This window comes from Vidua chalybeata, chromosome 5 (assembly GCF_026979565.1).
Source record: "Vidua chalybeata isolate OUT-0048 chromosome 5, bVidCha1 merged haplotype, whole genome shotgun sequence".
NCBI lineage: Eukaryota > Metazoa > Chordata > Aves > Passeriformes > Viduidae > Vidua > Vidua chalybeata.
In genome coordinates, this window is record NC_071534.1 from 3,155,760 (window position 1) to 3,176,025 (window position 20,266).

At 40.7% G+C, this 20,266-nt stretch overlaps 1 protein-coding gene across 4 annotated transcripts in view; it reads left to right on the forward strand.

Moving 5' to 3' along the window:
- The window catches only part of MICAL3 (microtubule associated monooxygenase, calponin and LIM domain containing 3), a 107,481-nt gene that overhangs the window by 36,098 nt on the left and 51,117 nt on the right, over positions 1-20,266 (forward strand). For all 4 annotated transcript variants that reach the window (XM_053942017.1, XM_053942014.1, XM_053942018.1 and 1 more), the window contains 2 exons: positions 3,143-3,231; positions 4,319-4,406. In XM_053942017.1, the coding sequence (XP_053797992.1) occupies positions 3,143-3,231; positions 4,319-4,406 (177 nt within the window). The remainder of the gene's footprint in view (positions 1-3,142; positions 3,232-4,318; positions 4,407-20,266) is intronic.

The window sequence follows — 20,266 nt, forward strand, 5'->3', positions numbered from 1 at the left end:
CCAAACTCGTAGGAATTAATATAACATCACAGCGATGCCTGGAGAGGCTGCCTGGAGCAGAGGCTGGGCAGAGTTAAAGGAATAAAGGAGGGATTTATTAAAAGGCCTTCAAAGGTTACAGCTTGGGCAGTACAAAAGCCTGGCCGTGGCTCCACCCAAGATGGACCCTGGGTCACGAGTTTTCACACTTTTAAAAGTTTTGGTCCATTTCCATATTGGGGTTAATTGTCCAATTGCAACTTCAGGTTATGAAGTCCCATCCTCCCAGATTGCTCTCCTCAGTCCACCGTTGTTCACACTTTTGGACCCAAAGCTGCAGCAGTGTCCTTGGTTCCCAGGCTGGAAAAGGATTGTTTTGTCTGACTAAACTGTGAAGAGAACTTGCTAACGCTTTATGTGAAGTTCAGAGTCGCACACTAAGGCAGTACAGAGTCTGGAAAATATGAAATGTAAAACTTAGGGCATCATTAACAGCTGCTAGAAAGCAGGGTAAACAAATAATAACTGGAGGCTTTAAAAAGCTTTACAGGCTGAGTTTGAGGGCTAGACCTTTCACTGTCCTCATCTGACAGTATTTAAATAAAACTCCTGAGTGTTTAATACCACTTAAGAGAAAATGACAAGTTGGAGAGAAATGTGGTCAGCTTGTTCTTCTTGAAGGTACCACAGCTGTCCAACTCTCTATGTTTATTTTAGATGTAATAAAATAGGAACTTCATAATCGGGGGCTGTGATAATAGGTCATTAGAAGCTAAGTTTTGTTTATATAGAAAATGTGGAACATTAAAGTTGAGTAGAAGTAAGTCAGTGTTAGAGAGTGTTGTTGCAGTAGTTCCTGAAGATTCTGTAGTGACTCATTTTCTGTATCTGATAGACAAAGGAGAATAGAATATGATTACAAAACATGCTCAATTAAAAGAATCTAACATGCTAAGAATGAAGGAAAGCTTCAGATATACCCTACAAGTCTGAGAAACCAGACAATACGGCAGCAGGTGAAACTCAGTTTATCAACAAAGCGTGCATATTGAAAGTAGTAATTTAAGATCATCCATCACTTGTGAAAAGTGATCTCCTTGTAAGGGTAACTATGTATTTACAATCTTTGTTTGACCAGTGATTGACAAAACCATCACATTTTCTGCAGGAAATGTATGAGAAAGTATTTCAGGTAAATGTTGATTCACATCAGCAGGTATGCATTTATTTTCTTGCACAGCTGCCTATCTTTAATCCAGTCTCAGTAGGAAAATAAGTGCAAAATGGTGTAAAACTAGTGACAAGTAAGGTGCAAAGGATTCTATTTCAGACATAATGGTGTAAAAAACAGAATAACAGGAAAAAAGTGTTAGCACTGGTATTTTTCCCACTGATTGAGGCAAAGGTGAAGTAAAAATTTTAAATTGATGTCACAGGATGACACTCCAAGATATTCTACTGCAGATTGAAATTGATGGTTATCCATTCTGTGTAACTAAGAAGAATCTTTCAATATATACTGGGTAGAAAAATGGCTGTGGAAACACCATCTGGTTTAAGGGGCAAAAAACCCTAAAATTGTGTATTCATAATGCATTATATAATGACTTTAAGTAAAGGACTTGCTGGGTTGTGAAGAGTTGAGGAAACTTAGAATCATCAAACCAGACTCTCAGTAAGGAATAGAAACCCCTTTATTGCTTGTCTGGAAGTTCAGCAGACTTGGCATGCAAGTTTAAAGGGGCCAGTGGTAATTTTGAAATCAACATATAAAAGTAACATCTTTGTCAGAAATCAAAGTTGGGGAAAAGCATTTTTTGAGCACTCACAAGTAACTGAATATCTGACTGTCTGTTAGGCAGTAACAGACTGAGCTCCTCTGTCAGCCGTATGGGCTGAAACAGTTTTTGCCACCAGATTTTTAGTGATTCCTTCTGCAAGCGTGCTTGTGTGTGCAGTTTTCAGTGAAGCAAACACAGAGCTTGGAGTTTCAGCAGGCTTATAGCATTCATTCTGAAATATTACATGCCTAACAGTTGTGTGTGTATATGAAGGAGATGTGGCTAAACAGAAATCTCTGGTATCCTATCTAGTATAATAATTGTGAAAATGTTGCTTGTATTTCATTCTGAGTTTTCTTTGAGAGGAAAAAAAACAAAGCTATGCACACATTGTTGCTGTTCATCTAGCTGCTTCTGCAGTCAGTGTCTGGTTTTAGGCTTCAAACTCTGAGAATTTTTATGTAAGAGCTTTTCAGTTGCTGTTTATTTCAGACAGTCTCAAAAAGCAGGTTTTAGTATGAGTAAATATTAGGAAATACTTATTGAAGTAAAGATTTCTAGAAATATGTTTGTCACTTTTCCATTGTAAAGCATTTTGCAAATCCAGCACAGAGAAACTAGATGAAGAGGCAGAGGTCAGAATGTGTGTTGGGAATGCATTGGCAAAGCTCTAGGAATGGGATAGCAGTGGAGAGTGCTGTGGGCTGCACATGCCACACAGGATACACTGACAAAGGTACAGTGGAAGATAATGATGAGGCATCAGTTTGCTGCTTTTATTAGTACCAGTAGTAATTGCATTATGATATTGCTAATGCTGCTTTGTCTTCCTGACAGTGCTCAGTTACCAGTGAAAAACCTCTCTAGACTTCTGGGGTGTTAGTAAAACCAGCAGGATCACAAAAGGTCTTATTTGTGAAAATGAGTCATTGTCCTTTTTACAAGTAGCCACTGTGCATTTTGAGAGATGGTTCTTTGGGAGTTAACACTGTCCTCTCCCACTTTCCTCTGCTGGTTGTATTCATTCTTGCTTTTTCCAAAAGTGCTTCTGCCAGCTTTTCATGTGATGATTTCTTTGTTCCTCGCACACTGCCGCATTGTTAGCATGTGATGCCACACAAGCCTCACAGCTTTGCTTTGGTGTTTGATAGGATTTTAAACTAAATGGCTGTCAGGCACCCAATGGAAAAGAGCCTAGTTACAAGGGGAGAGAGCAGGGCTGGGGCTAAAACTTCAGCCAGTGTTTGCCTCTGCATATAGTGAAGAAATGAGAGAGAGCAACGGGAGTGGCAGCAGAAAATAAGTTGCAGTGAGATGGACGTTTATATTGTGCTAAATTCCTGTGTTCCTGTTGCTGACCATCATTTGTGTTTTATCTGCAGGTAAATTCTACTGTAAACCTCACTACTGTTACCGAGTCTCTGGTTATGCTCAGAGGAAGAGGCCAGCAGTGGGTCCTCTGTCAGGAAAGGTAACTCATTATTTTCATCTAACGTGCCGTGAAAATGGATTTTGATTCTTAACACTGCGAAAGTATGTGTGATGGTTTGGGGTTTTTTCAGAAAGTAGAAAAATTCAGAATGCATTTAGTTGCTTTATCTATCATGAAAGCTTACAGTCCAACCAAATCTTACTTAAAAGCAATTCCTCTGCTTAGTACTACTACTCTTTTCATGGTACTTACTATAAAATAATGTGCTATCCCATTCAAAGCAGAATTTTGATTTGTTTTTCTTGTCAGCTGAAGTACTTTCTCAGTGTATGCTGAGACTAAATGAATAATGTTACCAGTTCCGGTTTTTCTTTGTTTCTCCATGGTTTTACTTAAGATGAAACAAATTGTTTGCATTTCCTTTGAAACATAAAGTTCTACACCACTTGCATAAGCTATGAAGATCACATGCCTTCATTTCTGAAGGTCTGCTGTGTGTTAACAGGAACCTGCATGAAAAGACAGAATATCCCCTTTCCTGCACTATCATAACAGAAGTATTTGTGCTATAAATATCAGATGAAGAGACACTCTGTAATAAAGTCCCTCAGCTTTTGTTGTTATAATCCAAGGCACCTAATTTTTCTCCTCAAGCCCCTTTTCAGTATTTTCACATAGTCTGAGCAAGCTACATGCTGGTTTCTTAAGTTCTGTTAAGCTTGCATGCTGCAAACTGCCCTTGTCCCTTGAATTATATTTTCCTTTTGTGCAAGCAGTGGTGCCTGCCCTTCTGCCTGATTCTCAGGTGTTATTACAGTACAAGCTGGAGCTGTACTCCTTTTTGGAAGGATAATGGATCCATCCCAATACTTCCTGCCAAAAATAAAGACTAAAAATGGTACCTGTTTTATTTCCCTGAGGAGCAGACTTCAGGGATCTTACAGCTGGCTATCCAGTTTGTTTTTCAGAGCTTTAATAAAGCCTTAAATTGAGAAGGAACATGCTTGTTTTTCAGACCTTGCCTTACCTGATGGTTGCGGGGTATCTCAGCTCCTCGCTTGGCGTCTTCAGTACTCACAGCAATTCCAATTTTAACATGAATTTAACTTCCCCCACCTTCTTCCAGGACACCAAAGGACCTCTGCAGGACGCCATGGCCAGCGATGGGAGCGGACGGGCCAACAGCATCCCCACCTCAGCAGAGAGGGCCCCAGGTAGCTCCGCTTCCTTCTTTAGCAGGGTGGTGCAGTGCTCGCTCGGCCTCGTGGCCAGAGTTAGGGTGGTGAGCCAGCGCCTGCACAGCACAGTCTCCTCCATTGGGCACCACATAGCCCAGAACCCTCTGGACTCCTTTTTCATGTGTCAGCTGCTGGCATTTGGGGTTCCCTTTCTCTATGTCCAGTCAGAAGTTCTCGGGCAGATCCTAGGGGAATTCTGTGGGCAGCCTGCTGACCAGTGAGAATTAATGTCAGCCAACTTGGAGCTGTGTAACTCGTTTGGTTTTTGCGGTGCCATGTGAATTTTGTGTGCTACGTGGAAATCTCAATATATTATTTTGCACTGTGGCTTTGGGGCCTAGATGTTCTCAGTTCTTTCAAGGACATTATTTGAAAGAATACCAGGAAAACACAGATTCCCAGTTGAGGGTCTCCTCTGAGTCAGCCCAGATAAAGAGCCCTGTAATGTATGCAGCTCAATGTCAGTGAAATTAAAAGTTTTTATGAAGCACTGGAATAGCTCACAAACTGGATTTCTGTGTTTTCCTGAATTCTGGGTGTGGTTTCTCGTTCTCCCAAGCTTCTCTTTATTAATCTGGTACTTGAATGGGAAAGATCCCATTACCTTTGGATTGTGTCTCCTTTGGAATTCTGGGTGTCTGACAGCTAATGGGATTGGATTCCTTAAACCCCTTGAATTTCGTGGTGCTGGCAGGTCATGGTGCTCTTCCCTCTGCCAGCATCTGTGCTGCTCCTGGCCATGGCTTTGGGAATGGGGTGGTGAATGCGTGTGTCTTACTGTGACATAGTTTTCCCTTTTAACTTGAAATTCTAATTCCTTCTAACATGAGAGAAGTGTCTGTGCTACAAATGCTCGTTTGCCCAGCCCCCAAGTGCTCCTTTTGTGATGTCAGAAAAAGGAAGAAATATTAATTTCTAGTACTTGTTCCAGAAGATTATGAATAAGCTGCTTTTAGAAAGGGAACATACTTAGAGCAATACTTTGAGAAAAGAATGTTTTCATAGTGCCAGTTGAGAAGACCTTAACAACCCAGGAGCAGATAAAAATCATGGTATTTGTTGACATTGTATTATTATACAAGTGTTTCTAAGATTGTAACTGAACGCAATCTGACGGAAATTTATCCTTAGTGTGTTGATTTTTGGAGTGTAGTTACTTTCAAGATTTCTTCTTTTGTGTGTGTGCAACTTCCATATGGCAAAAGTGAGAAAAGGGTAGGGAAGAATGATATTTGCAAAATGCTATGGACAGATGTGTGAACTACAGCATTTTTTGCATAACTGGAGAGATTTAAAACTGCTTTCTCTGAAACTGATTTTTTTTTTTTTTTTTAGCTTGGAGCATATTCTTAAAGATGAATAGAAAAAATATTTATTGATGCACAGGGCAACTGATGTGAGCATAAGGTGTTTTGTGGAGCAAAGCTGTAGATGATGATAATTGGGAGGAGGAGATTTGAATTAACATTTATCAATTAGTTTATCACAGCAACTGCTGGCAGAAAATCTTTGGTTTAGTCCTTCCAACAAATCAAATTTAATTGTTTTTACAAAGGAACATTCAGCAAGTAGCACCTAAATGGTCACTAAGTAGTGCAAACAATTGGCATAGTTTGTGATAAACTTCTATAAATCAGACAAAAATCAGCTATAAATCACTCCTTCTGTAGTGGTGGCACAATCCTTGTAGCAGCACTGTAGTAGTTCCAGAGGAGTAAGATGGAACAGACACCGTTTTGTCTAATGACAAAACTTGAAATCTAGGGCTCCTTCTGTTTGCTTTCTGCTTTTTAGAGCAGCATATAACTGTAGCATAATGTTCAGAGCTTTTGGACCTTTTAAAGCTTTGCCCCTTGCAGTGCCCTAAGTGCATTAGGACGTGCTCAGCTTAGCTGGGTCACCTTTCAGGCAGGGCATTGTGGAGCATTCTCGTGTGTGCATGGCAGAAGTACATTCAGTGGTAGAAGAGGTGAGCAGTGCCTCTGTTGTGCTAAAGAAATACCATTAGTGGCTGAGTTTCATTTTCTTTGTGCAGTATGATTTAAATAACTTTGGAACTACTGACTGACTTTGCAATGGTTAAGAAGCAGGAGGAAGCAAAATGCAATGTACTTTAAAAACAAGCCACAGTGGCACTAAAGGCAGGTCAGTTCTCTGTTAGAGTAACAGTCATGTCCTATAGGTGCCTGCCTTCAGCTCCCCTCCTTGCTGGGCAGCTAGGTCAGGAAACCTGTGGTGGGTTTTACAGTTACTTATGGTTTGAAAAAACAAACCTTTTTGAACTACCAAGCTTATCTATACAGTGGAAGAACAGGATATTATTTCTGAATAATCAAAAGGAGTCTGTAAGATTACATCTCAGTATAACTCCTGAATTTAAACTATTTGTGTGTATTCCTTCTTGCAAGCTTTCACTGTAGCCTAGACAAATACCTCGAGCAAAAACCTGTCTGAGATGAAGACAGAGGTCTGTTTCCTAGCCTCCACTTCATCCATCTGGTCACTCACCTAGAACAGGTCATACATCTGAAAGTGTTTTACTTCCTTTAAGGCAAGACCACCAAATGGAATTTGGCAATAGCGATTTCAGGCCCTGAGGTCTGAACTAATGCTCAGTAGTGAGGTAGGTCTTGGTGTAGAGTGTTAGTTGCCTCTAAAAGGATTAAGTAAAAGCAGAAAAGCGTGTAACGTGCCCAGGTTTGATATTTGGTGGAGATGCAAATATAGCTTAGGAGGCAAAGGGAAGGTGTACAACAGTTACATCCATTGTGGAATATATAAAAAGGCAGCCATTTAAAAATTTTAGACCTGAGACTTAAATTCAGCCCTGAGTTACCAGAAGTGCTTTTTTCAGGGAGCTTTATGGTGACTCATGCAAGACGTGCTTTTTAGTAGTTGCCATGAAATCCCAAATGGATGTAAATTGCATGGGTTTTCTCCCTACATTCACTGCCCCCTTTGCTATATCACCAAACCTTTTTTAGCCAGCTTAATGCTTAAAATATATTCAACAGAACAGCCTTCAGCAGGTTTAGCCAGACGAGGTGAGATTGGTCACAACAAGCCCTTCCTTGTGCTGTCACTAACCTGTTTGGCACGGATTAACCTTGCTAAAGATGTCAGTCCCTGCCTGGGTGGCCACGGTGCTGGCTGGCATGTGGTGAGTTCTGTCTGTCCCGTGTCCAGCGGTGCTTGCCCGGCACAGTCTGTGATCAGCAGGATGAGGTTTGTTCAGCAGTCAGCTGGAATCACCCTCTTTGTGAGAGGTTTGCAGGGAGCCTGTGTGGCTTCTGCCCTGCTGCCTGCAGGGAGGTTATGGCCAAACTGGCTTCTGGAACCCTTCAGTGTGGGAAGTGGCAACAAGCTTTTGAGCAGTGGCTGCCATTCTCTCTGGGAAAGGGAAGTTGGGGACAGCTCTTACTGTGCTTTTGGTCCCGCTGAACTGTGGCATGCTTGTCGTAGATTCTGTAACTTTCTCTGTACCTTGTCTGCCTGTTTTTCTCTATCTTCTGCATTTGCCTTTGTGCCAAAATGCTGCTGTTGCCAAGAAAAAAAAAAACAAAACAACTGGACAAAAAACTTTTTGCTTTTCAACTGTCTCTCCCTTTGATAATCTGTAACTGCTGTGTCTTGGATTTTTTTTTAATATAATTTGCAGTACTTTATATGGTTTTAATGTGCTTTTAATGCAAATGCTGTTCTTCTGTTTGTTCTAAAGGTCTGTAAGAATGTTTCTGAATTTTCAGCTCTTTCTTGACAGATGGACTTGGAACAGTCTTTACCCCTATCAGCTTTATGATAAGCTCCTTGGGGTGATGTTAGCCAGCAATGTTTTGCTGTAAAATATTTCTCATTTCAGGCTCATGTTTTCACAACAATGCATTTCTGTCCCTATCAGCAATAGGAAATTCATAAAGGAAAGACTGCCTAGGGAAACTCACACTTGTACAGCAATAAAAGGCATGTCATGAGATCTTTTGCTTTAGTTACTTGACCTGTGAAAGATTTAAGAAATCAAACATAAGCAATAGGATGAAAAACTGAAAAATGCAATACAAACTAGAGGTAGTAGGACTTGTGCTTTAATATCACATAAATACATGGTGTATATGATATAGGTATGCAGTCTGAAAAGTTAAAATCCTCCTATGGATGTGCCTTAATGGTTTTCAGGGAGAAATATTCAGAGCAAAGCCCTTCACAGTAGACCCTTAAGCAAGTACTGTTGTATATAGCAAGCAATATAGATGAGGAAGGTCTTTTGCTGACCTGGAGAGCTAGGAAAGAGTGGCTGTTTCCTCTAAATGGCATGTCCTTTAAAAGTAAATTATCTGAACCACGTTTGGAAAAGGATCTTAAATGTCTGTACAAGTATAAGTATTTTTGAATGCATCCAATATTATTTGCACACAATTCAATGTTGTGTCTGAAAAAATACAAATATATATTTCTATTTAGGAATAAGCTTCTTGTTCATGAACGTTGCCTCTGTTGTTCAGAAGCATTGCCTCTTCATCGTTCTGCATACATTGAACATGCCTTACTTGTGAAAATGATTTATTGCTCAAAGCAATACTGTTTGCTGTGCAAACAAACATCTTGATGAAATCCTCTACTTGGTCACTTCATTACTATTCACCTTTGGGTTTTGTTTTTGTTTTAATTTGGTCTAGTTTAAACATTTAATTATGGAAGATAACAGCAAACAAATTCTGTGACATGACATTCTGTTTGAGGTGCCTTCATTTTAAACCACTGAAGGTTTACAAATATATCCCACTCTTTTTCCTGACAAAAAAAAAAAAAAAAGGAAAATATTCATATTTCAGGATGCACCACCAAATGGGGATGAAAGCTGTTTCCTCTGCTAGTGTGCCTTGAATATTGTCTGTTCTGTTTGGTGGAGCCATGGTGGTGTGTTTAGCAGGACTTGGCACATGATTCTGAACCCTTTTTTGGGGTATCACACAACTGCAGAGAGATCTGATGGAAGATTGACTTCTCTCTGAAACATTTACAATGTTCAGTACAAACTTAAGAAGCAGACCCTGTATTTTTGGAAGCTGAGGAGAGTGTACAGGTTGCCTGATTAGAACCAGGGTTCAGTGCCCAGTGAATCATCTCCCAATAAACAAGCCAGGAATCTGTTAGGATAAGTGCTTGACTGTTCCCAGTCCATCATGTTCCTTTTCAGTGTTCTTATCAGGATTTGGGTGGCTTTGGCATAAAGGAAAGGAAAATGCTAAAGGATTGGCAATTTGAAGCCGAGAAAATTTGGAAAGGAAAAGATGTGGTGGGAAGGTTATTTGTTCTTAAGAGTAGGAGATGCTGCTGACCTGATGGAGTTTCACTGAAAAAATCCTGAAAAACGTTTTGAGGACTGAGAAGGATAAATACAAAACACCAGTGTGCTGAATTTGTGCTCGTGGCTGGATCCTGCTAAGAACACTTTTTTCTTGGGAGTTACTGGGCTCCCAACTCCTCCTCTCTCTCTAGCTTTCAGACCTGTAGACTTGTGCCACTGGAATATTTGTTGTTTGTATGTGTATATTCTGGAGGGTGATATGAATTTTTCTGGGCACTTTAAGAGCTTCATTGAATATTTTTGTGTCTTAGAAAAATAATATTAAGTTTGTGTGAAAGAGTTGGATTTTTTTTTAATTACTGAATTAAAATGTCTGGTTTTTTGAAAAGTGGAATCTGAGTAATACTATTTTGAGGTTGCTTCCCTCAGAGAAAAAGAGGGGACTGTGCATAAAATAAGTTCAGTGCCAGATAATGTTCAAGTGAGATGATTTAGTGCTCAGAAAGGCTTCATGTCTCCGCTGTATAGCCCCTTTGAAGACTTTGATTTATGCAGTTGTTTTTAACCTGTTTTTGTTTTGGGTGTGTGTGTCTCTGAATTATGTAACATGTGGTTTCCCTGTTGCTGTGAAATTGAGATTTTTTTTTTGTTCAACTGTGTGAAATGTTCAAGGGAATAAATTCCAAACAAACTTCAGGTTTCTGAGTTTTTCTTTGTCCTCCCCCTTGTCCCTCCACTGGTTCCAGGTGAGGGATGCTGCAAGGGGATACAGAATTGGGGGACAGTGGAATGAATAGATCTAGCAAGCTCAAATACAACAGCCATTTGGGGAGCTCTGTGGCATGTGCCATCTATCACTGCCAATTACTACTTTTCAGGCTCTTTCTGTATTGTGGTGGGTTTTTTTTAGATTTTGCTGTTACGTTGTGGTTTGCTCGGAGTGCAGGGCACACGTTGCACAGACAGCATGACCTGCTGAGCACCTCCTTGCTAGATGTTCTACTGCCTTGGCAAAGCTGACTTTGGACAGATGTGCTCTCAGCATTGTGGCTTCAGAGAGTTTGGTGTCTTTAGGAGGTTGTTTTGTGTGGCTTGCTGTGGGCCAGAGGTCTTTGTGATGCTGGGTGAGCAAGGAAGTCACACCCATGGGAGAACAGGGACCAGAAGTGTGACAGGTAAGGGTCGTGACAGGCTCTGGTTCCTCTGCTTGGTGTGGATCTGCTGTGGTGGTGGGATGTTTTGGTGTGATGAATAGACAGAAAATGAGTAAATGCTAAGCTTTGTAGCCAAGTGCTGCGTCTTGTGTTCTAGCTGGACTGTTGTCTTTTCCACAAGGAGGTGACCTGCCTTCCTCAAGACCCTTAAGAGCCTATTCTGTGATGTTCTCACCGTGACAAACAGACCTGGATCATAGTTCTGAGCTGCATTTTCCTGGTCTCAAAAATACAATGGGTTAGTCTACATTAGGGACTTGTTCTGTATTTTTTTCTCAGATGCTTCACCTGCTTTCAACTCCACCATCTGCAGCTAAGAGCTTGTTAGAGCAGATGATTTTTGAAAATTCAATTGTGAATGATATTTGGCCAGAGTAGATTACATTTAAATGGCAGGTCACAGAACTACAACCACAAACCAGTTCTGGTCTGTGTAAAATTTCCTTCTTTGGAGGGAGGCAATTGCTTTATGCCTTTGAAATTGCCTGTAGTTTTTCATTACTGTGTTAAGCAGTGCCAGTTTTGAGGTTAAGATGGGCCTTCAGTTCTGAGGAGGGGCCATGAGCATTCAGTGCAAAACTTCATATGCTGGTGCATGAACTAGAAATGTCACTTTGATGTACCACTCCAACAGCCTCCACTGTTCTGTATCAGGAGAGCTGTTAACTCTGCAGCTACCTATATGCTCTCCAGAAATCAAATGTTTGCTTCATGAATTAAGAAAAAAAAAAAAAAAAAAAGATGAAAGGAGGTGCATTCTAGAGATTGCCCCATCAGAGAAGAAATCAGACCTCCTTGCTGTACCAATACAGGAAGCTGTGTTTTCAGCTAAAACTTGGAGTAACCAAATGTGGCAGTGGTAGGAGAGACAACCCTCACCTCAGTTCTCTTTTAAGTCTACACAGTTACCTCACACTTTCTGTTTCTGTGCCTGTGGTTCTTCTCTAGTGTCATGACTTCTGTAACAGGGGCAAAAAAGTGTAAGAAGGTACTTCTAAAATAATGAGTGAACAATAATTAATACAAATTAAAACAAGGGGGTTATAGTTTTACCACCTGCTTGTGATCAGCAGTGTAATTTATTAAGATATGTAGTTGGTGATGTATCTTAAAATGCAAGAAATAAGGGGAGAAAACCAAATTAAAAAAACAACCAAACAAAAACAAAACAACCCCAAAACAAAACAGCACCCAAACCAAAAATAACAAAACAAAAAGCCACAAAACCAAAATAAATAGTAATAATGTCAAGGGAAGGAGCAGATAATCCAGAGTCAACTTCAAAGCTATTCTCCTGCTTTTTGGATGTGTATTTATGAAGGAAGGTGAATTAGATGAGCTGATCCTTACAATGTGGAGTTTAGCTTGGGCTTTCTGAACAAAACTGGGCAGATGCTCTTTAAGGATGAGATGGCACTTCTGTGCCCTGTTTAGTTGCTTACATCTTCTCTCAAAAATGTATGTTTAGTCTGACATTTCTCATGTTTGCTGTCATCCCAAAGGCTGTGTTTGCTTTTTTAGGAAAATTTCATAATCTTCCTTTCTGCTGTTACAGACGTTTATCTGATGGCTTGAGGGTAGAAGTGTTTAAAAATAGGAATTTTTTACCCAAGAGAGGTTTTGAATACTTCCAGGCTGATGTGAAAACACATCAGAACTGATGTGTAAACTATTTTTAATCAGTAATAAATCTTTTGGAAGCTTGTTTCCTGGAACTGTGCCAGATTTTTAATATAACTATCTACATATATAATTACAAGAATTTTCCTAGTTTTAGGAAAAATTTCCACTAAGGTGTGAAACTCTGGATTGTTTGGAATATTCAATTGCTTTGTAACATTTACACAAGAATATGTGGCATAAGTGTAGATAATAGAAAAGTATGCAGCAGAATGAGGGAGCAGGTGTTGAACCTTTTTGGAGTATATGGATCTTTTCCTTGTGACAAGTATTCCCCACTATATTTTCCTGTAACTGCCAGCCTAAGATTTCAGCCTGTTCCATTTGCAGCACCTGATAATTTTAACACAAATGGTCGAAATTAGGTAAAGCCATGCTTAGTATCTAAATGTATTGAGAGATCCAGTGATTATGGAAATCTCTAGGACATTGCCTCAAAAGAGATATAGTGGTTATTAGCTCAGTAAAGAGAAGGAAGATAGCTGTTCACAGGTGATGTTTTGAATCTGATGACAAATTGAACAGGAGCCTGAAAACATTGCATTCCACACTTTTATTGTGCTTGATAAAATTTCAGATTTCTGATGGGTGGTTCTTCAACAAGATCAAAATATTGTCCATTGTCCCATGTGGATCTAGAAGTACCAGTTTCTATATAAAATAAGCAAAATCTGTCCTGAAAGATTCATAGAATGAATCATAGGATGGTTTGGGTTGGAAGGCACCATAAAGATCATTATGTTTAAACCCCTTGCCCTTGACAGGGACACTTCCCACTAGACCAAGTGGCTCAAAGACCTGTCCAGCCTCACCTTGAGCACCTCCAGGGATGGGACATCCACATCTTTGGGCAACCTATGCCAAGGTCTCACCACCCTCACAGTAAAGAATTTCTTCCTGATAGCCAATCTAAACCTACCCTCTTTCAGTTTAAAGCCATTCTCCACTGTCTTACTGCTCCATGTCCTTGTAAAATGTCCATCCTCAGCCCTTTAGGTACTGACTGAGGCCTCCACAGAGACTTCTCCAGGCTGAACAACCTCAACTCTCTCAGCCTTTCCTCGCAGCAGAAATGTTTCATCCCTCTAATCACCTTTGTGGCATCCTCTGGGCTTGCTCCAACAGATCCACCTCCTTCTTGCCTTGGGGCCCCCAGGGCTGGAGGCAGCACTCAGGTGGGGTCTCACCAGAGCAGAGGGGCAGAATCCCCTCTCTTGCCCTGCTGCCCACAGTGCTTTGGATGCAGCTCAGGATATGTTTGGCTTTTTGGGGTGTGAGTGCATGTTGACAGGTCATGTTGAGCTTCTTGGGTCCTTCTCCAAACCTTCTCCTGCATCAGGCAGTTCTTCATCCTCCTGGTCCCTGGCTTTGCCTTCTGTCATTTGAGCCGTGTGCCTGGAGCGTTTGCCACTGAAGATTTCACTCCTGCTTTTAGGTGGAAATAGCCTTGGTTTGGCTTGGTGTGATTTGGGGATCACCTGTCTGATCCCTCACAGTGAAATGAGAGATTGCAGAGGGATTGCAGATAGTACTTGTGCTACAGAGGAGTGGCAAGAGGTCGATGCCACAATGAATAAATTATACCAAGTGTTATGTAGTGGATAGGATAGCAGAGGCTTTCTTTGTAACAACATAAAAGGGGTCACTGTTTGGATCATAACTGGACAATCAGTCTTAAATAGTAATTTGTAAGTTACTTAACAAAAATAAAGAGACTGCTTCACTCAAAAAGTGGGAAACCTCATTAACCAAGGTCATGGTGATTCTAAAATCTAGTGTGGCCTTTTCTTTTCCTTTTTCTCCCTGCCAGTCTCTGGATGTGCCTCATCAAGATGTGCCTCATCAAGAACCCAGGTGGTTCTTTGAGGTACCATACCTTGAATAGCTTCCAGAACAAAATTTATGCCTACAGAGTTATGTTATTTTATCCTCTTCAGCCTTCCCACACTCAGCTTCTTTCAGAAAATGGAAATGAGACCAGACAACATATGATAGAGCTGATCTAAATACCAGGGAGAGCTCTGACATCCTAGATGATACCAGCAAAATGGAGAATGATTGGTAATAGGTTACTGACTTATCAATGCTCCTGAGTGATTAACAGGCTTAAAATCCCTGCATAACTTGTATTGTATCTCTAGTACTGGAAACCCATTTGGGCAGCAGTAAAAGTTAATTTAGTACAAACATAAAGATTTTCTTGCCAGAAGAGATGTAAGAAGGAATATTGAGCTTAACAGTGTTCCCTGGAGCTTGGATTAGGTGACCTAATACCTCCTTTCCCCTTATTCTCTTCTCCACCCACCAGTGACAACACTGGCCACTTTCCAGGAGTCAAAAATAGCCATACTCCTGGATGATTCTATACCTCTGCTGTAAGGAAGGCAACTTTTCTGTATTGTTAAACCACATACTGAACTCCCAACCTTCATTACATACTGCTGCTGCTTCATGCATCTGCATATGGGGAGCACTATTCCTCAAGCATAACTTACACTGTGAGTTAGATGAATTTCTATTTGTTTCCAAGACATAAGTATGAATTACAGATGACCTTGATCTTAAACTGGCTAATTACATTCACTTCTGGTTGCTTCCAGTAAAACCAGAGAAAGGTCAGATCAGTGCAATTGCCAGCTGTTTCTAAACTCAGCCCCACTGATGCAGTTAGCAACTGCTTTGTCAGTGTCTGTTTTGGGAATTCCAGAAGTCTGTTTTAACAAAAATAATGAGGGGAGTGGGGCAAAACATTGCAACACTCATAAGACAGGTGTGTGAGTTTTCAATTTCATTCATTAATTTTCACTGCTATGAAGAGAACAAACTTCCACATTTATGGACAGTATCTGAGAATGGAGAGCTTAATTCTAGTGGGACACTGTGGAATAGTGTGGAGGAGGACTTACACCTTCACATGTTTGTTTCTGGGGTGTCTGTTTCAGAATCCTTCAGTATTTTAGCTGTCATCTGGTCCTATGCACATTATAATGGTTGGGGGGGGGGGCTTTCTGCTCTTCATTGCTTAGGGGACCAGTAGATATCAACATCTCACTGATTTTTATTTCATGTGCTGCTGAATTAATGCTGTAAAATGTCTTGGCCAGCACTAGAGGTGGTTCTTTGGTAACTCTACTGGGTACTTCTGCACCAGATGATTTTTTGATTAAACACCTTTCTATCTGTACAGCTTCATCTCCCCATTTCTCTGTTTAGGTCCTCATTTTGCTGGGGAGAATTTCTAGTCTGATGATACGGGGATGGAGCCTGACATGGTAGCAGAGGTCTTGAGAATGGTGGTTGCTTATCAATTTAAGGACAGTTTTATTGATCAGGTCCAGCATAAGCCAGTTTGCATTTACAATTCCCAAGAGCTTTGACTCAGTAGAACACATCTTCTAGAAAGCCTGTTAGGATTGGTACGTGTGCACTACAGTACAATTTCAGGAGGGCTGCCTTCAGGTGTGAGCACATTTTGAATGCTGTGCATGGATACTGGGTATCTTGCTTATGAGTAGACTTTGCTTTTCTTATCCTACTGTCCTCCTTGAGTTCAGGCCTTTTATATTTAGCAGAATGTGTTATAGATCAAATGGGAAACATCAGAAAACTCAAGATGTAATGGCTTCATAGTACAGCTGAGTAATTCAGACTTCCTGAGGACTTGGGAACACCCTACCATAGTCAGAGAGAAAGTTGAGGCATTGTATCAAAGTAACATTGACATTTGATGACTGCTTGTGATGTTTTAACCCCAGCTGGCAACTAAGTACTGCACAGCTGTGGGGAGCAGAAGCAGAAAGTAAAACTGGTGGGTTGAGATAAGAACAGTTTGATAATTGAAAGAAAGTAAAATATTATAATAATAACAACAACAACAATAATTGTAATGAAGAGGAAGGAATGGGAGGAATAACCCCAAAGAACAACTGATGCACAATGCAGTTTGCTCACCACCCACTGACTGACTCCCAGCTAATCCCTGAGCAGCTATCAGTCCCTCCTGGCCATCTCCCCCCAGTTTATGTTCTGGCCATGATGTTCTATCATGTCCATTTGGGGTCAGCTGCCCTGGCCACACTCCCTCCCAGCCTTTTGTGCACCTGCTCGCTGCCAGGGCATGAGATGCTGCAAAGTCCTTGACTGGGGATAAGCACTGCTTAGCAACAGCCAAAACATCAGCGTGTCACCAGTGTTACGTCACACCAGACCCAAAACACAGCATGGTACCAGCTACTAGGAAGAAAATTAACTCTATCCCAGCCCAAACCAGGATACTATTAAGTATTGAGATTCAAATAAATTTGTTCTTGTGTCTGTTTGAGGAAGTGTTGCATTGCCCCTTTTGTCTTTGAGGACGTGCTTATCCAAATTCAGGGCCTCCTACCAGGAAAAGTGCAGTTCTGCAGCTCGTGATGTGAGGCTGTGCAAACAAGCACTGACAGGAATGCAGCAGGTCTGTTGGGCTCTTGCCAGGGGTTTCCTGGAGAAATTTCCTAAAAGAGAAGATAAATGTAAAAGGGCAGATGAATCCAGATTTAAAACTTTGAACTTCTTACTAACCCTTAAAAAATCCATTCCATTTGACACCATTCTGCAGTCAGTTTGAATTGCCATGGACATGGTTTATGTATCTGTTGCTGTGCAGTACAGAAATTGTTTACAGTGTCTAGATAATAATTTTTGAGAGGATTAAGGAAAGGATTTCAGAAGAAATTAGTTGCACTTATTTAAATGGAATGTCTGAATGTTTGAATGTGTGCAGCATCTAACAATGAGCCTTGATACCAAGATTTCCTTTCTTATTGTGCACACAGTGCTGGGCACTTCCTTACATCAAAGTTTTTTCTTGACTTGAAGTGAAGTGCTTGGCATTGTGCATTCTGGATCCTGTTTTTGGCACTGCCACCAGACTGTTTTGATTGCCTTGCTGGTATTTAATCTCTGTGTCTGGACTTGTGCAGTGCCTCTACTTCCAAAATAGGTTTGTTTTAGTGTGCTGGTACTTGTGAAACCTTTTGAGGCCCTTGGATGAGAAGTGGAGTTGGAATACAAACAGGCAGTTAGTGGAACTGAAGTGGGTGAGGGTGAAACTTCTAGGAAAAATCCTGAAACTCAATGTGACATGAACACAGATGAAAAATGAGAAGCTAAGAATACTGCTGGATCTCATTTGCTGCCTTCTTTATACCTCAGTGATAATGTTTGCTGAATTGATAGCACACTTCAGAAACCTTACTCCAAAAGGTATTTCTTAGAAGTTAATTGCAAGGGAATATGAGGACTTGCAGCATTTCAAACTCAGAGCTCACCCCATCACTTTTAAACTCCCCTGGCAAAGTTCCCATCTTCATTTTCAGTACTTGGTCACAGGCAATCTGTAGGGGTTTGTTTTATCTGACACAGTTCTCAAACAATTGTGTGGAGGTAGAAGTAATTGAAGTGTTTGGAAAAGACAAGTGGAAACAAACAGGTACAGTGTTTCACATTACCACGAAACCACAAGCTTTGGGAAATCCATAATGAAGATTTTCCTGACAGAGTATGAGTTCCTTCCCTCTTTTGCATGTGTTTCAAAGTAGACTCCTTTATCTGAATTTCCATGATTCCCCAAGGCCACAGCTAAGTTTGTGCAAAATATTGGACAAGAGATGACATGCACCTTAGTCAGATATTGAGATAGCAAGCTAAGAAAAGCAAGTCTAGAGGTACTGCATGATAATTGAAAAGCAGCTTCTAGTAAAATAGACAGGTATTTTCCCTTTGGGAAGAATTCATTGTTCTCAGAAGATTCCCAGTTCTCTCCTGCATCTTAAGCATGGAAGTGTTGTGTCAAGGAGTAACCTTGGCAGGATTTCATCGAGCCTGTGGGAATAACGTGTAGATTTCACAGAACAAGGTAATACTGGAGGTGAATTGAGATAGGATTCTCTCTCAAGAGGAGCTTCTCAAGCCTTCCAGGAACTGCCAGAGTTGCTGGAATAGCACACACTCACGCAGGCAAGGAGAGGTTCTGTTAGGAATGTTATCTCTGATCAGACACTTATCATTTCAGGAGGCAAGCTCTGTCAAAGCTGAGATAAATTAAGGGCTCTGGCAGCTTTCATGCACCAGCTAAGCAGCCTGTCCTGTTAAGAAAAACAGCTCCCTTCAGATGATCTATGCAATGTTCATGGCCCACTGACTCTTCCAAAGTAAAGAGTCAGATCTGAAAATCTGTCCTATTTTGGATGTTGATGGTGGATTTTTAGCTGATCAGTTGATTGCTCAAGAAGCTACATTGGCTTTGAGGTAGTTCCCCTCTCTGGGTAGGAACGCTGCTTTTCTTCTGGCTAATGCAGCCATGGCAGCCTTTTTTCTCCTTTGTGAATGGTTGCTGACTTTTGTCTCTGTGGGCCCAGGGACCAAGTGGAAGGTCAGGTACTGGCTGAGTGCACTCTGCAGCTGTCTCTCCTGCCATCAAGCTGCTAAACAGTCTGGGAAAACACAGTGTATTAATTGGAGAGAGGCAGCTTTCCCCTCCAGAGGAACTTTCCAATGCAAGACCTCCACTGTAACAGACTTTGCCCATGCATTTAGCACCTCATATATAGGAGGGAGAGATGAGAGTAGGCAGCAAGCTTCAGAATTCCTTGGTCTTATTTATATTTTTATTGTAGTGTTTTTATGGGTTTTTTAATTGTAGAGTCAAATTAGTTGTTGTGTACTTTAGAGTATAAAATGGGGAAATTGACCATCATCTGAACACTTCAGTGATGCCTGTATCTCACCCTTACTTTCATCCCTTGTATAATTTTTGAAGTGCAGTGCTTTTCCTTCTGATAGTTGATGGCCTCATGCTGCATGGCTATCAGTAGCATTTCTCTTGTTTCATATTTGGTAACAAGTTGGACAGTGGCTTTGAAGACAGCCAGGTTGGCTAAATGCATGGCATCCTGTAGAAACAGACATCTTTTAGAAACAAAACTAATACATGAAGTAAATGAAATAGTTTGTGTAGTGCAAATTCCTAGAAATTCCATGCTTAAACTGGTAGTCAGTGGAGTTTCTGTATCATATTCTCTGATGCAGAGCTGTTTTCTTGTCAGAGTGGAGAGATGTCACCACTTTTGCATCTCAAGTATGTTGATATATAAATTAATAAGAGAAAGTGCTGGGAATGCCCTTTCTGCTTTGAGATTTTGAGGCATGGAGTGCTTGTCAAGCTCACAGGACATCTTGGCTTGACCACATCTTCTTGCATAAAAGTTCAGGTTGATTTTTCATCTTTTAAGGTTTTTTAACACAGTTGCATTGAGTCACTCCCAGTTTGTGCTGTGACAGGATTTTTTTTATTCTCTGTGTCCCAGTTACACTGGATCTTTCTGATGAGAAGGGCAGTGATGCTTTGTGTTATGAAAAACTTACCTGAATGACCATATATGTTAATGAAATGCACTTAAACAGATGTCAGCTTGATTTTCAGTCCTTCTCTACCTAGCAGTGGTTGCTGCCAGTCTTTCTCCCCACATTAGATATTGCAGTATTGAAACAGCCTTCTTAAAAGAACTCTACTCCATTAAATTTAATTATATGGCAATTGTTTGGTTGTTTGGATTTGGTTGTTTTGGTTTTTTGTTTGTTTTTTTTTCTTTGAAAAG